This window comes from Pezoporus wallicus, unplaced genomic scaffold, assembly GCF_028554395.1.
Source record: "Pezoporus wallicus isolate ANWC-B61680 ecotype Strahan unplaced genomic scaffold, APGP_CSIRO_Pwel_v1 scaffold_11491, whole genome shotgun sequence".
In the NCBI taxonomy this organism is placed as follows: Eukaryota; Metazoa; Chordata; class Aves; order Psittaciformes; family Psittacidae; genus Pezoporus; species Pezoporus wallicus.
The window spans coordinates 11,623,146-11,642,335 of NW_026642649.1; the positions used below are offsets into that span (position 1 = coordinate 11,623,146).

Below are 19,190 nucleotides of genomic sequence, written 5' to 3' on the forward strand. Positions count from 1 at the left end.
AAAGTGTCATTCTAACCTTAAATTAAAATGTTATGTTTCAGTAGGAAGCTAAGGAAGAGAAGAGAGATACCAACACTACATAAAACTTAGTTGAATTTACCGTCACTGCTAATTCTGTAGTTACCCTTCTTACCATACGTATCATATAGTAACACTTTTTGCCACCTAGGAATCTTTGTTCTAAGGAACTAGAAAGGGGACCAGAATTTCTCATGTATCAGTATTTTCAGTTCCTGTGAAGCAGGCTGCAGTGCAGTGCAGTGTGTGAGTTGCAAAAAGCCATGGTTATTATGACTTTAAAAAAATTACAAACCCGGCAAGAAGAAATAATTCTTGTTCTTTAAAAGTGCGCTTTATTCAAGTGCAGTGCAGCAAATGTTTTACAAAATGAGCTGAGAAGGAAGCATGCATGTTCCCTGTTTTCCTCTAGAGGGAGCATGACAGTCAAGAAACGTGCAGCATCCAGAACTACTGAGTACTTGGTACTTTGTAGTTCAGCTTCCGAGTGGGGAATAAAAAAGGCTGTCAGTTGTGTTTCTAACTTATTAGTATTATTCATAACTTCATTCCCCTGAAGTATCCGAGTGGGTAGGTATTCACCTGCCTCTACCCCAAAATTGGTTGCCCAGATCTCTAATCTTTGTAGTCACCCATCTGAAATAATTTGAGAATGGAAGGGGAAGTTAATTCCTACCTATATCTTTAGCTGTATCTTTGGTGTTTATAGTTTTGATTTCCAGGTATGAAAATCTTTACTGGTGAATAGTTGTCTTTACAGGAATGCCATGTATCTTGAGTTTGCTTTCTGCTTCCAAACTGGAAGCGGACTTGGCATCATTTATGGCATACCAGCCCTGCGAGTTTTCAGTTGGTAAAAAGTTGTTGGTAATCAGTTTGGTAGTTTTGGCAGTTGTGTTAGTGATTTTCAGCAGCACAGACTCTGTAACCCCTCATGAGGGTTTTTAGCCCTCAGGGCTCTAAACCAAATTTGTAAGAAATGCTTCCTCCTTATTCTTTCATATTTGCATTGGGTTAATTGTCTTCTTGGAGGTCACTGGTACAAAATTCAGAGGGCCTTCTCTGCTTCCCAAAACCATTTTGGTTGCCCTGAAGAGATCAGCAGTCTTGTGTTGTGAATGAATGTTAAGTAGGCCTCCATCGCTAGAGACCTCATGAGTCCACCTGTGGGAAGCAAGTCTTGACAGCAGATAAATTTAATGCATTTGGGTTAACCAACTTTTGGAACCAGAAGAAGGAAGTTGCCAGTAAGCTGAAAGACAGACATTGGCATAATCTAGACTGAAACACCAGTCCTGTCCTCAGATTTATTTAATCTTGGAGAAAAATAAAAGGAAGTGCCACGGAGTTTCTCCTCTTCATTAGTGCCAGAGAACCTGACGGTACTTATTAAGGGAGCTGTATTCCTACCAAAATGAGTAATGCAAATTCATTGAAAAATATCTTTAAGCCTCTTGCAGCATTTGTGATCAATAAAATATTGTGTAACATGGTTCCCTATGTTTTCTTTCCATTCTCCCTTCCCTTAAACTCAAGGCTCTTGAGATCTGCCAACAGAGGAACTTTGTAGAAGAGACAGTCTATCTTCTGAGTAAGTAACACTCAGTATGATAAATTACAAGATGCTTTTAATCTTGTCATAAAGTTTATGCGGAAAAAATGTATGATGTATTACCTAATATCATTTGACATGCGTTCCCAAAGACAGAGTTGGTGTGGAGTCAGTAAAACCAAGTAACAGCATTTAGAAACTAAAACCACTGGCTGTTCATATGATGTTTTAACTCCATATTTTGTGTTATTGTGTTTCTGATTTGGCATTTTTCTGGGGTTTTGGAATCTCCCAATACCGTCAGTTTGAAGAGAGGGGAGAAATAAAGCATGTTTTATTCTGAATACATCTCAAACTTAAGTGTTATCTTTTGGTGAGGTGGAAGATTTGCATACATTCCCCTTCTTGTTTTCTTTTTTCTTTTTTTAATAAAAGCGATTGCAAATTAACTCCACCAGCAGGCCAAGGAGTCTACCTCTGAATGTCAGACATGAGTCATGAGCAGCATGGAAAGCTTTTCTTTAATCAGTCTTTGTTTTAATAAGAAGAATTATTTGTGGAGCATTGGAGAGCAGAGCTGGATTTACACATGGCTTCATTTAAAGAATATTTCAACGTTTCTACTACTTGTTCTTCCTCCCTCCTCTCATTTTCCAAGGGTGTAAGCTGTGCTAGAACTGCAAATTAAGAGTGCCCATGCAGGCTCATAAAGGGGGTGTTTAACGTCATAGTTAATGCACGCACGTACATACACACACTCCCCCTTACTTTAGATGTTGCTGCAGCTTAGAACCCCTACTGTGACCCAGCGCATCCTTAAGCAGGCTCCAGGTCCCAGTCCAGCAAAGCTTTCCAAGCAGTTGTTCCGATTATACTGGTTGCTCTGGGATTTGCATTTCTGCTTCAGATTAGATTAGATTTGATCTTGGTTTAATGAGTCTGAGCAGCTTCACACTTACAAAATTCCTGTTGAAAGCTTCTTAAAAGCATTGTGCATTGATAAGTATTTAGGTTTTATGATCTCTTTACTCCTTCATTTCTTTCCTTGTAGGCAGAATGGGAAATAGCCGTAGTGCCTTGAAGATGATAATGGAAGAATTGCAAGATGTAGATAAAGCCATCGAGTTTGCCAAGGAACAAGATGATGGAGAACTTTGGGAAGATCTCATTTTGTATTCCATCGACAAACCACGTAAGCAGGATAGTTTCTCAGAAGCTTTGCATATGTATTTTTCGTGTGTGTGAAATGCTGTTGCAATTGAAGGATTGAATTATCCACGTGCGTGTTAGAGAGGGTGTTAATGGATGGCCAGGGAGGTGTTCTGGTTTGTGGAGCTGTCCTACTGTGCATAAAAACCTCCAGTAAGGCAGCATGTTGGCATGCTGCAAAATGAGTACTTAGGATTTAACATTTGACTAAGCTCTGTGTAGTTAATGTCGTTAATGACAAATCAAGGGAAGAATGGTGCTTTTAATTTGGCAGAATGAGGCTTTATTTTTAGACTGCATCAAGACACAGTCTGCAGGCTTGATGAGGATGTTGTGTGTCTGCTTATTGCAGCTGCTTCCCTTTGAAATTCTGAAATGGAAGAGCCCACACCTCAGTAGAATAACTGATTTAGTTTGTTTCTGGGGCACAAAGGTGGATCAGAAATAACGAGTGCATTTTGCCTTTCATCCGTTATATGAATAGCTACTCAAGTTTAAAGTTTAGATGAAATCAGAAAGTGGCAGAATCTTATAAGCAACATCAGTTTGCTTTTCAAGAGGCAGATTCAGAGGAGATCATAGGACTGAGAAAATAAAGAATTATTTTAACTGTTCTACTCCATTAGTTTTGCCACCTCTTCTGGGGCTTGAAACCAAGGCTTTAGAGTCTCTTTTGGGACCTCTTTTCCAAGGGATTGAATGTCTTGTAGAATTACTGTCAGAAAATGTATCTCTTCATCCCTTGGACGCTAATTCTTAAAGGAAAAAGCAACCAAAATCCGTAAGTCCTTTAGAATGGCATGCTCAAGTTGCCCATACTTACATTCAGGGTGTCACTAAAGCAATGCTGCAATTAATGACATCTTCAGAGCTAAAGGGATTCAAAGCATATAGAAGTCTCTCAGTTTCATCTGTCCATATGTAGAGCAACTCCACTGATGTTCGAGTTTTGGAAGTTGAAGAAAAGCAGAGTCTTGAGATTCAGCCTTCCAGTGTTTCATTTACCCAGGTGCATGTCAAAAAGCAGAAGACTTCTTTTGTGTCACTCTCACCAACGTTTAGAAACATGTTGGAGTTGGGTTAAGTGGTTGAGAATTTGGTTTTAAACCCTGGACCTGGGAATGGAGCGGTCACGTAACGTAGTAAATTCTCTGGCTCTGTTTGCTCAAGTGCTCTTTTTATTGAATTCAAATTCATTATTTACTTGTGGGTTTGTGCTGGTTCCTATTTTAACCTGAAAAACCCTGGATGGTCTGTGAATTGCCAAACTGTATCTTCTGTTCTCACCCAAAGGCCTGTATTTAGGTAAATACAGCTGCAAGAAACATATGGATGCTACGTAAGAGTCTTAGTGTTAATCTCTTAGCAGAGAACTGGCGCAGAATCTGTCAAAGCCTGTATCTTGTCACCAAAGCATCCTTTAATCAGGTATTTTGCTGGATTTTTTTCTTAATTTCTTTGCCTTTTGGTTTTCACAGCTTTTATTACTGGTTTGTTGAACAATATTGGAACCCACGTTGATCCCATTCTGTTGATCCACCGCATTAAGGAAGGCATGGAGATTCCTAATTTGAGAGACTCGCTAGTGAAAATTCTTCAGGACTACAACTTGCAGGTAAATGTTGCATTCTTCCTGTGATACTCATTTTCAGAGAGACAGCAAGACCGCTTTGCCATTGAACAGCACAAGAAATGGCTGTCATGAAGGTTTGTCCATTCTGTTGACACTGTGGGATGCTACAAAACTAGGACAGAAAGGGTGGTGATTTAAGACAAATAGTCTCTTGATGGCTTCTAGCACTTATAAATCTCTCCCACTCTGTTATAAGCCCAGTGGGAAAGTAGAACTGGAATGATCTTGGGTGATTCCAACTATTTTATATTGCCTGATTGTCCAGTATTGGAAAGTCTCAAGTCTCATGACCAGTACTGTTTCATATGAGGAGGCAGAACATAATGTGCGGTCACTAAAACAAATATTCACCAGGTATTAGAGCCGTATACTAAATGCCATACTAACTAAAGGAAAATGATCTTTTAAAATCAAATTCATCTCTGTTGTGCAGAGTGTGTTGATGTCTCTGCATTTATATAAAAAAAAAGACTGCTTGTTGCATTGTGAGAGCTTTTATCCCAGCACAATTACACAGATATGTGCCATTTCCCCCATAACTGGTTCTGATAGGTGTTTGTAAGAACTTACAAGAAGCGTGCCCATCAAAGTAACAATAGGTAGAGTTGCCTTGCGTACTTTAAATCTCCCTGCTACAAAAAGAGGCCAAAATTTGAGTTTTCTTTGATGCTGCGCTACACCATTTACTGAGACATAAGGATACAGAGCAATTTGAATGCCTCTAGTGTAGAGCCCAGAAAGGCAGCCCAGTAAGCAGCTGAAACTCCCAATTTTCTTATCCTCATGAGCATTTGTTTCCAATCTCCTATTAGTCTTTGGACATCTCTAGCAAATAGGCTTGGTGGCTTTCAGTAAGGTCATGGTTGGTCTCTCAGTGGGCCGTATAAAGACTGTATCTGCTAGAACCTTCAGTGATGTCAGAAAGACTTCTAAAAAGGCAGCGTTTAAAGCCTTTCCAAGGCTTTTCCCTTATTTTCTTATCATTTGGGCTTTGCATTATAACTTCTCAAAGAAGCATTTTATGTGTCTTGTTCTCCTGTCACTTGTTATGTGCAAGGAGCTACCCCAGATAAATATAAACATGTTTGCATGTGACACAGGTTGTAACATTACTTCCAGTTTTTACTTGACTATCATGAAATGATACTAGCTAAATAGCATGCTATTTAGCAGTTGCCTGCGAATCTTGCTGCTGTCAGTGACCTACAGCTTGCACTGCTGATCCTGCTGTTCCTGCCTTCAAATGTATGTTTTGGGGGTGTCTGCAGCAGACTGAGAAGGTGCTGTGTGAAGAGCTGCAGCTTTACCCTGCATGCAAACTATATTGCATGGCTTCAGACAAAGCCGATGACATCGTTTTGGTCATGGGGAGGGAAGAATAATTTTGTCCTCATGTACCTTTTAACAAAATTACTTTAGGATTAAAAGGCTGTATTTAACCTTCACAGTAATATCCAAAATTATTTGCTGTTAGCATTGAAATGCTTCATAGATTCCAAATTAATTCATTTTGAAGTAGATTTGGATAGCTCTAGGGCTAAAATTTAGATCTCACAGGAACAGTAAAATTAGGGAAGGTTGATGTAATTTGTGCTTGGCTTGCTTGTAGGATAGCAAGACAATATAGCCAGAAAAAGGGGCCTTTAGAGGAATGTGAGCTGTAGCTTAAGCCTGTTCCTGAAGTATTACCGACAATGTAAAGTACAGTTTATGAACAGATAATGTGTCTACACTGAAAAGTAGAGATGTGATCTCAGCTCTTGAACACTCACCCAAGTAGCCTTAAACTGGCAAATTAAATCTTACAGCAGGGCTGTTTCTGCGTCCAGCAGTTCCATCATGACTGCTGCCTCATTAGCTGGTTTAAAGCTAGCCTTTGGTGTGTTTGTATGATGCCTGGTCCCACCTTTGCATCATGTTGCATAGGTTCACAGTGAGAAGTCCATGCCCTCTATGTTTTATGTTTATGTAAGTATATGGATGCAAATTTCCTAATGCACTCCTATCTCTGCGTTAGATGTGATGTGAAACATGGGTAGGAGCTAAAAGCAGTGCCTTTGACAGTCTGTCTTTTTGAAAACAATTCTTTACATCCCAGCAAAACCAAGTGAATCAAATTGGGTGGCTGCCAAAGCGTGCCATATGTGGCTTACAGTGTGCGTTAGAGAATCCAACAGGGAAATCTACTGATGCAACAGAGTTTGTTGTTTTTTTAATCTGGGATCTTCCCTGAATGGTTTAAGTTGTTATTAATGTTGGCATATAGCAGACAGGTTGCTTCACATTAACTAATTACCACCCATTAGATGAACTGCTGTAAGAGTTCTGTGTGCTACTCCAAGCTCACCTTAGCTCTGCGTGGTTAACTTACACCTGTGGAAAGGAGTTAATATCTGTTCACTACCAACCAAGCATGGCACTAATAATAGACTTAGGTATTCTACTGGGTAAAAATAAAGTGTAGATCACATGAGACTTTGTTCTTAGGCTACAACTTCATGTAAGGACTGTTAATTTGCTTTTTCTCTGGTGTTACATCTCTGCTTTACAAGTAGAAATCTCTTAAGCTGCATTATTACTCTTCAAGAATACTCATTTTTATTTTCCCACTTCAGGAAGTGCAGTCTACCACGAACTTAAATCTGAACACGCTCTTGGGTGTTCCCCTAAGTAGGAAAATATTTAAGTACTTAAGTGGTTTTCTGAATTGGGATTAAAACTCCAAGTGATTATTCTTTGTTTGGTTGCTTTTTTACCTCCTGAGGATCATTTATTATAATGTTTCCTCTTTGTCATCATCTGAGTTAATGTATTAAAACCACAGCACATAATCGAGTAGCACTGATGTATTGTAGCGATGAAAGTTTATTTATTCCTGAAATAATACTGATTTTAGTGTTTATACACAGTAACATCCATAGACAACAAAGGTATGAAGGCATAGGCAACAACAACTAAGTTCTAGTTGTCTGCATTTTAGCTGGAGTATTTATTAAGTGTAGGGTAGTCTAAATTTTTTAATTAGATTTTATATTTAACTCCTGAAATCTAGTTCTTTAGGGCCATAAATCTATAGCTAAAATAGACCACAGACTACTTCCTTTGAATTTATAAATCCTGGAGATGCGTTGCCTTAAGGAGAAACCTGCTTATTTATGAGAAATTACATATTCCTAGCACAACTTTTACTTAATAACGGGTAAATCACTGCTCTTCTGTCAGTGTGTTCAGCTTAACTAAATACCATTTAAACGTGTGGTCAGCTAACCAAACTGAGGCCAGTCATATTGATCCCCTGACAAAAGCTTAATGGTTTTCATTTTTACTGCTTGCATTTAAAAGTGTTTTCCAAGACACAGAGCCAAAACTCAGCGTTGTCTCCATACAATTGGAAAGTTGTTGTTAGCGTAACTTGAATTTGGTTTCCATGCATAGACATTGCTTCTGTGAAGCTCATGAGGAACCTCTCTTCCCAACAGAAATTTACAGTGTAATTGTTCTTAAAACCTCCCTTAGCCAACACAATTAGAGCAGTAATGCTTCTGTTTGAAAACTGTAGCAAAATCAGCATTTATTAATATTTCTATGCAAAATATAAATTCAAACTATTGTATTTTTTTGGTGAAACAAGTGCTACTGACGTTGGTTTTATACAACTTCTGTGGACTGAAACTCACCAGTTTGACAATGGTCTGATCTTACAGACCTTCTTTCTGGAATATATTGGTGAACTTTTTACTTGCCTTTTATAGTTAGTTCCTTGGAAATAAAACTGAAAAATATATAAAACAGTTCACACGTTTAATTCAGCCTTAACTTATGAATGAGGAATGCAGGAGCCTGTCTTAAAATAAGAACTTGCAGAGGGTGCCCAGAGAAGCTGTGGCTGCCCCATCCCTGGCAGTGCTCAAGGTCAGGTTGAACGGGGCTTGGAGCAACCTGCTCTAGTGGAAGGTGTCCCTGCCCATGGCAGGGGGTTGGATCTGGATGAGCTTTAAGGTTCTTTCCAACCCAAACCAGTCTGGGATCATGCTCAAGGTTTCTAAAGCATTGTATCACATGTCTCACAGAGAAGGCTGATAGAAAAGTCCCCTTATTTGTGCACCTGTGAATTATAAGTTTGTTACACTTTCCAGGTGTATAAAATAGGTGTCTTTTCAGCGTTAGTCTAACCTGAATGAACTTCAGGAAATGCTTGTGGTGTTGGAAGAGATTTAAATACTTCCTTTGTTTTAGAAAGAAACACCCTTTGTATGACGGTTGTTAGAAGGAAACTTCAAAAGATGCTGGTGTTTTCTTTTCCCCTAGTTTTAAAATACAAAAGCAATTTGTTAGATGCAGTACCTCTAGATCTTGTGGACTGGCCATTTTACTCAAATGTTGACTTACGAGTTTGCAGTTCATCTGCACCTGAAGTAACTCTGATGGATAACAGAGATTCATCCACTCACAGAATTCACGTCAATCCAGCCATAACAGAGTTCATGAGCGAATAGAAACCAATGATCATTTGGTGAATACTTGAAATAGAACATGAAAAAATTGTTGGCTCTTGCTCCTGAACTTGACTAAGCTGCTGTTCAGACACCTTGGAGGCACTAGAGGGCAGGTGACGGCTTGAACAGAGGGACATCTGCCTTTTGGTTCTAAAGACTAAAACTAATGTGCTTTTAATTGTGGTTGGTTCGTTGGCCTTGAGAAACTTGGACTTGTTCGAGTGCTAAACTGAAGCAAGGCCTGAATTCATTCCCAGAGGTTTGAGTAGATCCTTTCAAATTAACTGCATGCTGCAGTGATTTCCTTTAAAGATAGAGTTAGGCGTTTGTAAATCAGAACTTTTAAAATTGAATAGAAGTTTTTATGGCTTCTGATTTTAATTATTGAGTACCATCTTCCCTGATAAAATCAGAAGATGAATTAGTGTTCTTTTGCAGTAGACGTTTTGATTTCAGAAGTTGTCATTAATTTGGTAAAAAGCATTATATCTGCCTAAACATTTTCTGTAGATGTATCATGCTGTCGTGCTTGTGCTTACAATGATGTTCTTGTAAAGGGGGAGAAAAGATACCATTTCATCCTGAGTCTTATTTATTCTCCTCAGAAAGTGGTTTCATTACAGATTTAAGCCTGACATCAATTTAAGCCTAATCTTAGGGTGCACATTTATATACTTCTCCTTTTAATGTAAAGAAGTTAATTCAAACATTCTTTCTCCCTCTGTTTCATCTCCAAATTGCTTTTCCTGCTTCTCTATGATTCATCTCATCAATTGAGCTCTTCAAATCTGTTTCTGCAGAAGTGTTGAGATTTATTACCTTGAGATTTGACATTTTACATTCTTTGCTGTGACTTTTCCTTTTATATAACAATAGCTGCTTACTGTATTCCATTTCTAGCAGAATAAGGTCTGATAAACAGTCATTGAATGAGGTATGGAAAAATCTCAGTGGGGTTTAAATAGTGAGGGAAACATAGTGCATGAGTCTTAAAAGATATTGCTGTTACTTCTGGTTTTCAAGCATCAAACAGTATTGAGGCTTTCCAGTAACTTAATGATGTTTCTCCCTTTATTTGTCTGTGTTTAAATGAGGCTTTCCTATTGTCACACTGTATTTTAAGTAGAAAATAGTAAATCTTGCTCTCTTCTTCCCATTGTATTTCTGTTCCAGCCCTCTTATTTAACACGCTTTCTTTACTCCTTTTAGTTAAGCACGGGATTTTTCATCTGCTTATGCTGAGTGCAGCTAGCAAAGTATGTAGCCAAGACCTCATCTGCTCTAAGTTACTTACCTGTCTTTGGGATATAATTTGCTGGTTGAGAATATTTTGGTCTAGCAGGCACTCATTCTGAAAGACAGTCTCATTCAGTTGTCCTTGCAAAGTGTTTTAGTATTTTTTTTCAAAGCTAGTGACATTTTTCTATATTTACACCAAAATTGAACATTCTCTGTTGCCTTTGGAAAAAGTTGGAACGGAAAAGACATACTCATATAGTTCCTGATATTACAGATGCTAAGGATTAGTTTTCTAAGCATTTGTCTTGTAGAGCTGCATTCTGCTTCTGGTGCTCTGAGATGTTCTATAGCTCAATGTGTCGTAATACTGTGTAATGTCATTTACACACTGACGTGCCCAGTGTGAAATTCTTATTGCTACTCAGTTTTCATTTTCTTAATGTGTTTCAGATTTGCACATCATTCTTGGCTGTGTGTCCTTGTTGCTTCACAATATGTATACAAGAAGATAAGGGTTTGGACAGTGTTTAACTGGCTGTAAAATCTATTCTACTACTTTTTAGGTATTTGCATTAGTATTGTGGACGATATTAGAATGCTCAATTGCAAATAGCCTGAAAAAAGGAATGCACATTGCTGCTTTATATGACTTTTCTGGTGGGGTGGTTGAGCTTACAACTGGCTGTGAGCTTCATTTCAAAGGAATTGTTGTCTTGGAAAAGAAATATCCAAGCATCAATTTGGGAGGAGGAAGAAAAATCCCACACAACTGATTTGGGTTTGTCATATTGTCAGACTTGCTTTGTTAAAGTATTGTGAAATAAGGCTCTGTATCATTCTGATGCCCTTGATTGCATTTTGTGTTTCACAGCACTGTCAGGCAATGACCTGTCAATCTCATGATAAATACTAAATAAGTAGAAAGGGGGCTGAGATTTTTGCTAAAGAGGAAAAAGCTCTGGACCTTTGGTTGTGTGGGCATTTGGTACTGCTTACAAAATGACCCTTCAGCAAGAAATACGTTGGAACAAACTAAATTTTGAATTTCTGTGTCTACAGTTGGAAACCAATTGTGAGGGGCACTGTAAAAATTTGTTGTATTTTGTTCAGACAAGCTCATAGGAAGATCATAATTTATGACAACAGCGTATTTGTAAAGAGTATTTTATTATGTGGGGGGTTCATTTAGGTAGAGATGGTAGCACCTGGAGGTTCCCCCTTTCCCTCCTTTATAATAGCTTGAAAAGTCTTAAAACATTCCCTGTGCTCTCTTTGGCAGTGAAAACCCAGTGGAGACATCCCAGGATAGCTGATATCCCATCTGTTCAACAACCGCTGTATTTTGTTCTTTGCACCAACAGATCTTGCTTCGGGAAGGTTGCAAGAAGATACTTGTTGCTGATTCTCTTTCGTTATTAAAGAAGATGCATCGGACTCAGATGAAGGGTGTTCTAGTAGATGGTGGGTACAGAGGAAACATGGCCACTTTCAAGGTTTGAAGTCTTGGTTTATACACTGAAGCCACATGACTTTCTGCTTTGGAAGACGCCCAAAGCCTGAGTATCCTACCTTATTGGTAGAGTGTAGTAGGGTATTAGTGCTTTCCTCTTTGAGTAGGAACTACTTGTATCTCAAAAACTGCAAGATCCAGCATGCAGCTTTTTCCCTTAATCCATCTCTGCATAGCCAGTAACACATGGTGTCCTGCAGTTCATCTATAAAAGTCAAAAATGCTTTTTAGTGCCAACATGGATAGTCAGATGATTACAAATCTGCAACCAAAGCAAAAGCTACAAGATAGTTTTCAGAAATAGTTGAAAATACTTTGCAAGGTGCTCATGATGTGTGTGTTAGTACAAAGAAGCAGAAACTGACAGAAGGACACAGGATCAGAGCTTCTGCTACAAAATGCTGCAGAGATACCGTGTACCCATCTTATGCTTCCTTTGTTCCAGTTTGCCTTGTGCCTCTACAGTGCTGATCCTAAACAGCTCCACTCCTGCAGTTCTGCCATCATTACAGTCAAAAGATCTAAACATTTCTCATGCTGTTACTAGAAATGCTGCTTCAGTATTGCTCTTCATTCTTTAACAGACTCTGTTAGGGATCTTAAGTAAATACTTTAAGACCAAGCACTGTTTCTGTACTAGTAGTATGTTCATGCCTACTTCATAAAAAAGTAAACCTGGAGTTTGTTAACAAAGCTGTTACAAGTTTGTTTTGTTTTCATAGAGGAGAACATCTGTGAATCATGCCTGTCTCCAATACTTCCTTCAGGTAGGATGCTTTGCTAGAAGGAAAAGAGGTTGTCTTTTTTTCTAATTATTTTTAGAGGAACTGCTGTTTGCTTTTATTCATAGAAATGTGTAATAGCTTTCCTTGATAATCCCTGTATAAATATCAGTCTCCTGTGCAAAGCTTGCTTAGGAATTCTGATATGGGAGTAGAGTCAAGTGTGAACTATTTTTGTTGCATTAAACCCAGATTTTCTTTGACTTCCTTATTTTCTGCTTGGAAATACGTGGCAGCTTTAAATTCCATCAACATACATGTTCTCACAAATTATCAGAACCACAAAAGTAAGCTGTTGCCACCAAATCTTGTCCAACTCTGTTGAACGATTTAGGCTGAACTTGTAGATCATGACGTTTTATGGAATATACTTTTTGTCAGAGTGTGGAACGCTCTTGGCTTCAGTCACTGCTGTCGTGTTTGAAACAACTTACAACAGACTGTGGTTTTAAAATATCTTCTAAAGTGAGTTTTGAAACTAGAAAATCAGGATATTATTTTGAAGTTGCACGTTCTGCAAGGCAGCTATAGCTCGGATACACCAATAGAGTTGTTGGGCATCTTAAGAAAAAAGGAGAATCTCATGGCATCTCCAAACAAGAATGTGTAAGACAAAATATGTATGGACCTATTTATTTTTGTTTCCCAAATAGAATCGATTAGTTTTTCAATCTGCTTTCTACCATTTTTCACTCTAAATAAAACCAACTATCCTATGATCATATGTGCCACCGTACAGACCACAGCAGTCGCATGGTGATAAAAAAACCTGGCAGTGATGAATGTGCATACCTTTTGAGGTATGCATGTTGAGGGAGTGGAAGCCAAGGAATTGAAAGTTATAGAACCATAGAATCAATCAGATTGGAAAAGACCTTTAAGATCATCAAGTCCAACCATTCTCCAGCACTGCCAAGGCCATCACTAAACCATGTCACTGAGGGCCTCATCTACACAGTTTGTGAACACTTCCAGTGATTCCACCACTGCCCTGGGCAGCCTGTTTCAGTGGAGGATTCTGATGAGTAAGGCAGTTGTTATTTGGATATGTGGACATATGTGGTATGTAGGCTTATAACGGGGCTAAGTATTCACGTGGGAATCGAAAGGCACATCATGCACTTAGGCAGCTTCTTGCCAAATTTCAAGATCACGGCGTGCAGTGTAGGCACTAGAACTGCTTAATGTTCTGGTTCTCCCCACACTACTAGCACAAGATCTTCTTTGCTAACTTTGCTTCAAAATGGCTAAATTATTTGCTGGTAGTTTGCTGCTTCTCCCTCCCCAAATTTTGCATGTAGCACAGACTAACATGAAAAGTTTCTGGTGCAAAGGTATACAGCATTTAAGCCATGAAATAAAATTGTCTTCCAACTCCATCATTGGGACATCTTACCTGAAACCATCACTCTCCACGGTTTCTATAAATGAGCCAGAATAAGTTGGAAATTAACTTGAGAGCTGTTACTCAATGTTTCTGTGTGTAGAACACATTGCAGTTATGTACTGCTGTAGCCACTGAATTATTTGTTTTGTTGCCCTGTTATAATGCATTTACCTTCCTCTTTTCCTAGATGCATCCAAGTCCTTCAATGTGGTAGTGTTCCACTGCAGACACATGTTTCACAAGGAGTGCCTCCCGGTATCTAACACAGTAAGGAAATAACTTGATCTCTCTGACACTTTTGCCTAAGATAAAAGGACAGATTACTTCCTTTTGTTGACTGTAGAGAAGTGCATGGCTCTATCAGAAATTACAGTGTGATTACACTAATTATCTGTGGTGATAACCTATAGCAGTATGTGACCAAGGAGAGGGAGTTTAGGGCCACTGCAACTAAAGTTCATCCAATTTAGAAAGAGATTGCTGCTGTTTGAGGTGTACTTTATCGCTTCCTGCAATCTGAATATTCAGCGCACCTTTGAGACATACAGGGAATACAACCTGTTTGATTTCTTTAATTAATTCCTTTCCATTGCAGCTCTCACTTTACGTATGTTTAATTAAAGACAAGAATAAAGATATTTTCTCAAGAGAAGTGTATTAAATGTTTCTGACTTGGAAGAAAAAAAATCACTAATTTCAGATTTAATATTTAAATATCTTTGTAATCATCTTTATACCCAGAAAATGCTTGTTTTCATCAGGGAATTCCCCCCCCCTTAAAACAAATCAAAATCTAGATAGAACCATTCTTGAATTTAGAATGGAAAGCATCAGAGTGGTAACAAAATCACCACAAAAATGGAATTTAATCTGATTCTGCATATGTATCTGAAAATGAACATCCACTGAAAAAATAACTTCGGTGAATCACTTAATCTGCAAGTAACCAAGCAAACTGCTTGTAGCCATATGGTACAGCATGTCTACTTAAACATGTCCTGAAAATCTAAATGAGTTAGATCGTTTGCATGAGAAAGCCCAACAACTAGTAAATATTTATTCAAATAATGTTTACCACTAATTTTATTATTTGGGAAATAAGCTAAGTTTTATCCAGCTTTCTCAGTTTTTTAGAACAGGTAACCTGTGAGGTGGGTTTCTAAATGTGACATGGGTATTACAGTATATATATTCTATAGCATGTAAGAATGTAAAGACACCTGCATGTATCTGGGCCAAATTCTCCAATGTATAGTATTTCTTGGCCTTAGGTAATCAGCTGTGTTACTGATACTTGGTTGCCGGTGACATACTGAAAGGGAAATAACGCATGCATAAAGCATCACAGAGCTAAACTCAGTAGTAACAATAAATACCTGTTTGATCTCAAATGGACAGTATTCCTGCCATATCCTCAGCTGCTGGAAATCTGTTGAACTCTACCTAAAGACAGAGTCGTAACTGAGACATCAGTGATCAGTGGAGCTGACCAAGCGACTTACTTTCCTCTTATCTAGGAAGATAATTAGCAGTGCTTTTGACTCTGTATGTTTTTTGTTGTGGAGGAAATTGGACCTTACTCTCCAGGAGGGTGGTGAGAATGTACTTGGAGTAAGTGGTGAGGTGTACTGCCCTCTGACTCCAGAACAGCCTGCTTTGTTACGTTTCTTCTGTATTGCTGTCCTGTGCCTGTCCACGCTGATGTTGATAGCCTGACTCTGAGCAGTAACATTGAGAAAGGCACTTTTCCCACACTCTAATGTGGCTGCATTTCTCTAAGAGATTCTTTTTTTCTTTTTCATTTCTAGGTATCTTCTGTTCAGTTCTGCAACATATGCAGTGCCAAACACCGAGGGCCAGGAAGTGCTATCCTGGAGATGAAGAAATAGCAGTCCCATAAGAGTCTGTGACACCAAATCTGTAGGACCATGCTGAGCTACTGTAGTTTCTGTTAGTTAAAATTTCTGTATATAAATCTGATTGTGCTTTAAAACTTGTTTGTGTAAGTTATTCAGCTTGTTGAACATTTTGGGGAAAGAGAAGATGTGAAAATGTTTTCCTAGTAAGTCTTCGTTACACAATTCATATGCCACTGTTCCTTTGCTCAGCTCATTACTTATCTCTGCAACAGAAAAGAGAAATAAAATAGGAAGGAAAGAAAACAGTTTGAAGATTTGTGCTTGCTATCAGTTAATGTGCTTTACAGTTTGGAGCTGTATCAGGCTCCTCATAGTTAGATACTGTAAAGGAAGATGGATTGCTGTGTACTTAGCTCGCTAAACCCCTTGAGTTCTGATGTAGTCTATTACTGACGTGTTTAACTTGAGACCCATAGGAGTCTGACTGCTTTCAGTGCTTCAGTCCTGCTTCAGGACTGTCATTAAATTAACAAACTCATTAACTGTTCCACACATGGACAGTTTACCTTGGTTTTATGGTAACACATTTGTAGTTTGCTATAAACTTGTTATTTACCCAATTGATGTTCATAATGCAGTAGTTTAAGGTGACCTTCTCTCCTGTTAAAATCATCCAGAAACCTTAGTTTTGTTAGCAACAGCTCTTTACACTTACAAGTGTGGTTCTAATGTCTGATTTAAGTATGGGGAGGGGAGGAAGGGAAATCTGACCTTTCAAAGATCTCTACAAGTTTATTTTGGCCTTAGGAAGGGAATAGGGAAATTAAATCAGTTTATTTGGATGTTAAAAAAAACCCATATTTATTTTTAATTTAAACAGCATTCTGTTTGTTGTTCCAAAGGAGGTTATCTTTCACAATGTCTTCACAGTAATGTAATCTCTTTATAATGTTCTCTGATTAAATTAAATATAAGCATCCTTTACTTAAGAAAAAAAAAAAAATGTTTCAGAACTCCCAAGATTTTTTTCCTCTTTTTAAGAACTGGAGTTTGAAGGTAAAACTACATGTTTTACCATCAAATTGTGAGGTTTAAACCAGTAGTTAACGCCATAAGTTCTGAAACAGTGGTGGGGTGATACTGGAGTGTATCTTCAAAACTGGAAAATGCAACACCTCTAAGTCCTTCTGTACTTTACTCCCATGTAGGTACACCTTAAAATCATTTGTATTGTCGAAACCCGGATTTCTAGTTTATGTAAATTCATTACACTCTTTTGATATCCTCTGGGCAGTTGGCTGAGCTGATCTAGCAATCTGAACAGTGATTTTTTTGTCCGCTGAGTAGATCCGTATAATACTGGTATAAAATTTTAAGTGTATTAGAAATAGTAGGATTTACTCTGCATAGTTACAGAGACAAAATTATCATTGAAAGGATGGATCTCAAAAACATAACAGTCATTCTGTTGTGATAATACAGACAGCTGAGGAGAAATAGATAATGGTGCAGGTGGTTTATGGACATGTAGTAGATAAAATAACAGAAGGATAGGAGCTTTGTTAAGCTTCACCCGTAAGAATTACAGCCTGGCTCTGTAGCAGTTCAATTCACTGGCTAGTACATATTCTCAGGTATATTGTTCATTCATTCATTCTTTACTTCACTGATCAGAAGAGCTGCTTTGATTCCTAGTAAACAGAATGCTCCAATGAACTCAAGAGCTGTTTCATCGTCATATATGAGCTGTTGCAATAGACAAGTTTAGAAACATCTTCAAAACCCACTTCTTCAGTAGCTATAAGCAGCTTTTCTATGTAACACCCGAAGAATGCACTGTGCAATGCCGTAGCTGTCAGCTTGCAGGAGGAAAAGGTCAACTAACTTCTATACAGTTATGCCACAAACTAACTGTAGCTCAGAGTTATATGCTAATTTAAAGTAGGTCTGTTGTTTACTTCAGCTTGACCTTAAATTCCCTAAAGCATTTGAGCATTCAGTGACTCAGTTTGCCAGCCTGCCATCCCTAGCAATCATACTGCATTATAACCTGGCATATTCTTTGCATTATGCAAGTCATTTTAAATGACTGTATGAAAATCTAATCAAAATCTTCTCTAAATCCAAAGCTTCTTTCATTTTGGGCTTCAGGGACTACTCTTTTCATGTTCCTGAATTCTAAATTCCCTCATTAGGATTCCACAAGAAATACACAGTCCTGACTTTGATTCAGTTTTCTTCATAAGAAGCCTTCACATCATAGAAAATGTCTGAAGTTAAAGTCTAAAATATTCAGCTACCCAAGAGCTTTTCTACCGGTGAAGAGTTCTGACTAAGAAGTAGCCTTAAAGAAAAGACCTTCAGAAAAGAACAGAATAGCACTTACCAGTTTCACCAGAGCTCATTTAAGATGTCAGTCCATTTGTCAAACTGCTTGTGCTTCTAATGAAGGTAAACTTAAACAAGAGAAATACTGTTTTTTTCACTGATCCATCCAGTTCTGTGTGATTTCTACAATAATGACCAATAAAGCTAACTGAAAGGATACGTGATGGATCACCTAAGAATGTGTTGGTCTGCCATATCTAAGAGACAAAAGTATTTTGGTTATATGAGTCTTTAGATGGTTTTTGTCATCTGCCTTTGGTTTATGGTTTTGAGACAGTGCTGTGTGATAGGCTTGGTGGCAATGTTGGGGCCCATAAGGAGTGAGGAGTGCCCAGAAGAAGTGCTTGGTGAGCATGAGGCTCTTTAGTCCTGCTGAAATGAGAGTGCAGGGAGAAGTGACAGCATCAGGATAAAGGTTGACTTCTGCAAAAGGCAGAGTTTATCTGTTCCCTGCAGACCTGTGGGGCCTGGGACATGCCCAGAGTGAAGCTCCAGCCAGTGATTTGTGGGGCAGGTAATGAAGTATTTATTGGGTGATCTTTTAATGGCTGATTCAGACAGTGTCTGAAAGGGACTGGGAGAGGCTCTGCAGATCTTTTGGGTCTCCCTGGGGTTGAGAGGTGCACAACTGGCTTTTGCTGTCTCCTGCTACGGCTACATCTCATGTGTTCACTGGCTCGTAGCTGTGTTTCAGTGGGCTTGAGGCAGCTTCTCTACCAGATGAGTGATGTGTTGAATCAACTGTGTTTAGTGCTTGGGCAAGAGTCTGCTGCCTAGCATTGCATGAATCAGTGGGTCAGGTAATACTTAAAGGAGTCATTCTGTACACAAGGTATGTCCTCTACCTGGAGCTGCACCTGACAGCTGTGGAAAACCTTGAACATGGGGGGTATCGTGTGATGAACAGGAGTAAGTTGTTCCTTATCTGACCCTGATCTTGTGTTACAGAGCCAGAGTGATGACAAAATTAGTTATTTTCCCATTTTTAGATCCACATCATTTTCCTATTCGAAATGAGTGTTTTCATGGACAGTTGCTGCCAAGCACTTGACTGCAGATTTGTCAAGGACTGCTGTGAAGCAAAGAACAAGAAATACCCAGTTGCCTGCTATGTTTT

At 38.6% G+C, this 19,190-nt stretch overlaps 1 protein-coding gene across 5 annotated transcripts in view; it reads left to right on the plus strand.

Moving 5' to 3' along the window:
• VPS41 (VPS41 subunit of HOPS complex) overlaps positions 1-19,190 on the plus strand; it is a 222,817-nt gene that overhangs the window by 81,310 nt on the left and 122,317 nt on the right. For 4 of the 5 annotated variants that reach the window (XM_057431522.1, XM_057431520.1, XM_057431523.1 and 1 more), the window contains 7 exons: positions 1,555-1,609; positions 2,622-2,762; positions 4,258-4,394; positions 11,509-11,608; positions 12,380-12,424; positions 14,014-14,093; positions 15,635-15,990. In XM_057431522.1, the coding sequence (XP_057287505.1) occupies positions 1,555-1,609; positions 2,622-2,762; positions 4,258-4,394; positions 11,509-11,608; positions 12,380-12,424; positions 14,014-14,093; positions 15,635-15,715 (639 nt within the window). In that variant the 3' untranslated portion in view covers positions 15,716-15,990. Of the gene's footprint in view, positions 1-1,554; positions 1,610-2,621; positions 2,763-4,257; positions 4,395-11,508; positions 11,609-12,379; positions 12,425-14,013; positions 14,094-15,634; positions 15,991-19,190 lie in introns of those variants that run through there. The other variant, XM_057431521.1, reaches the window with a different exon arrangement.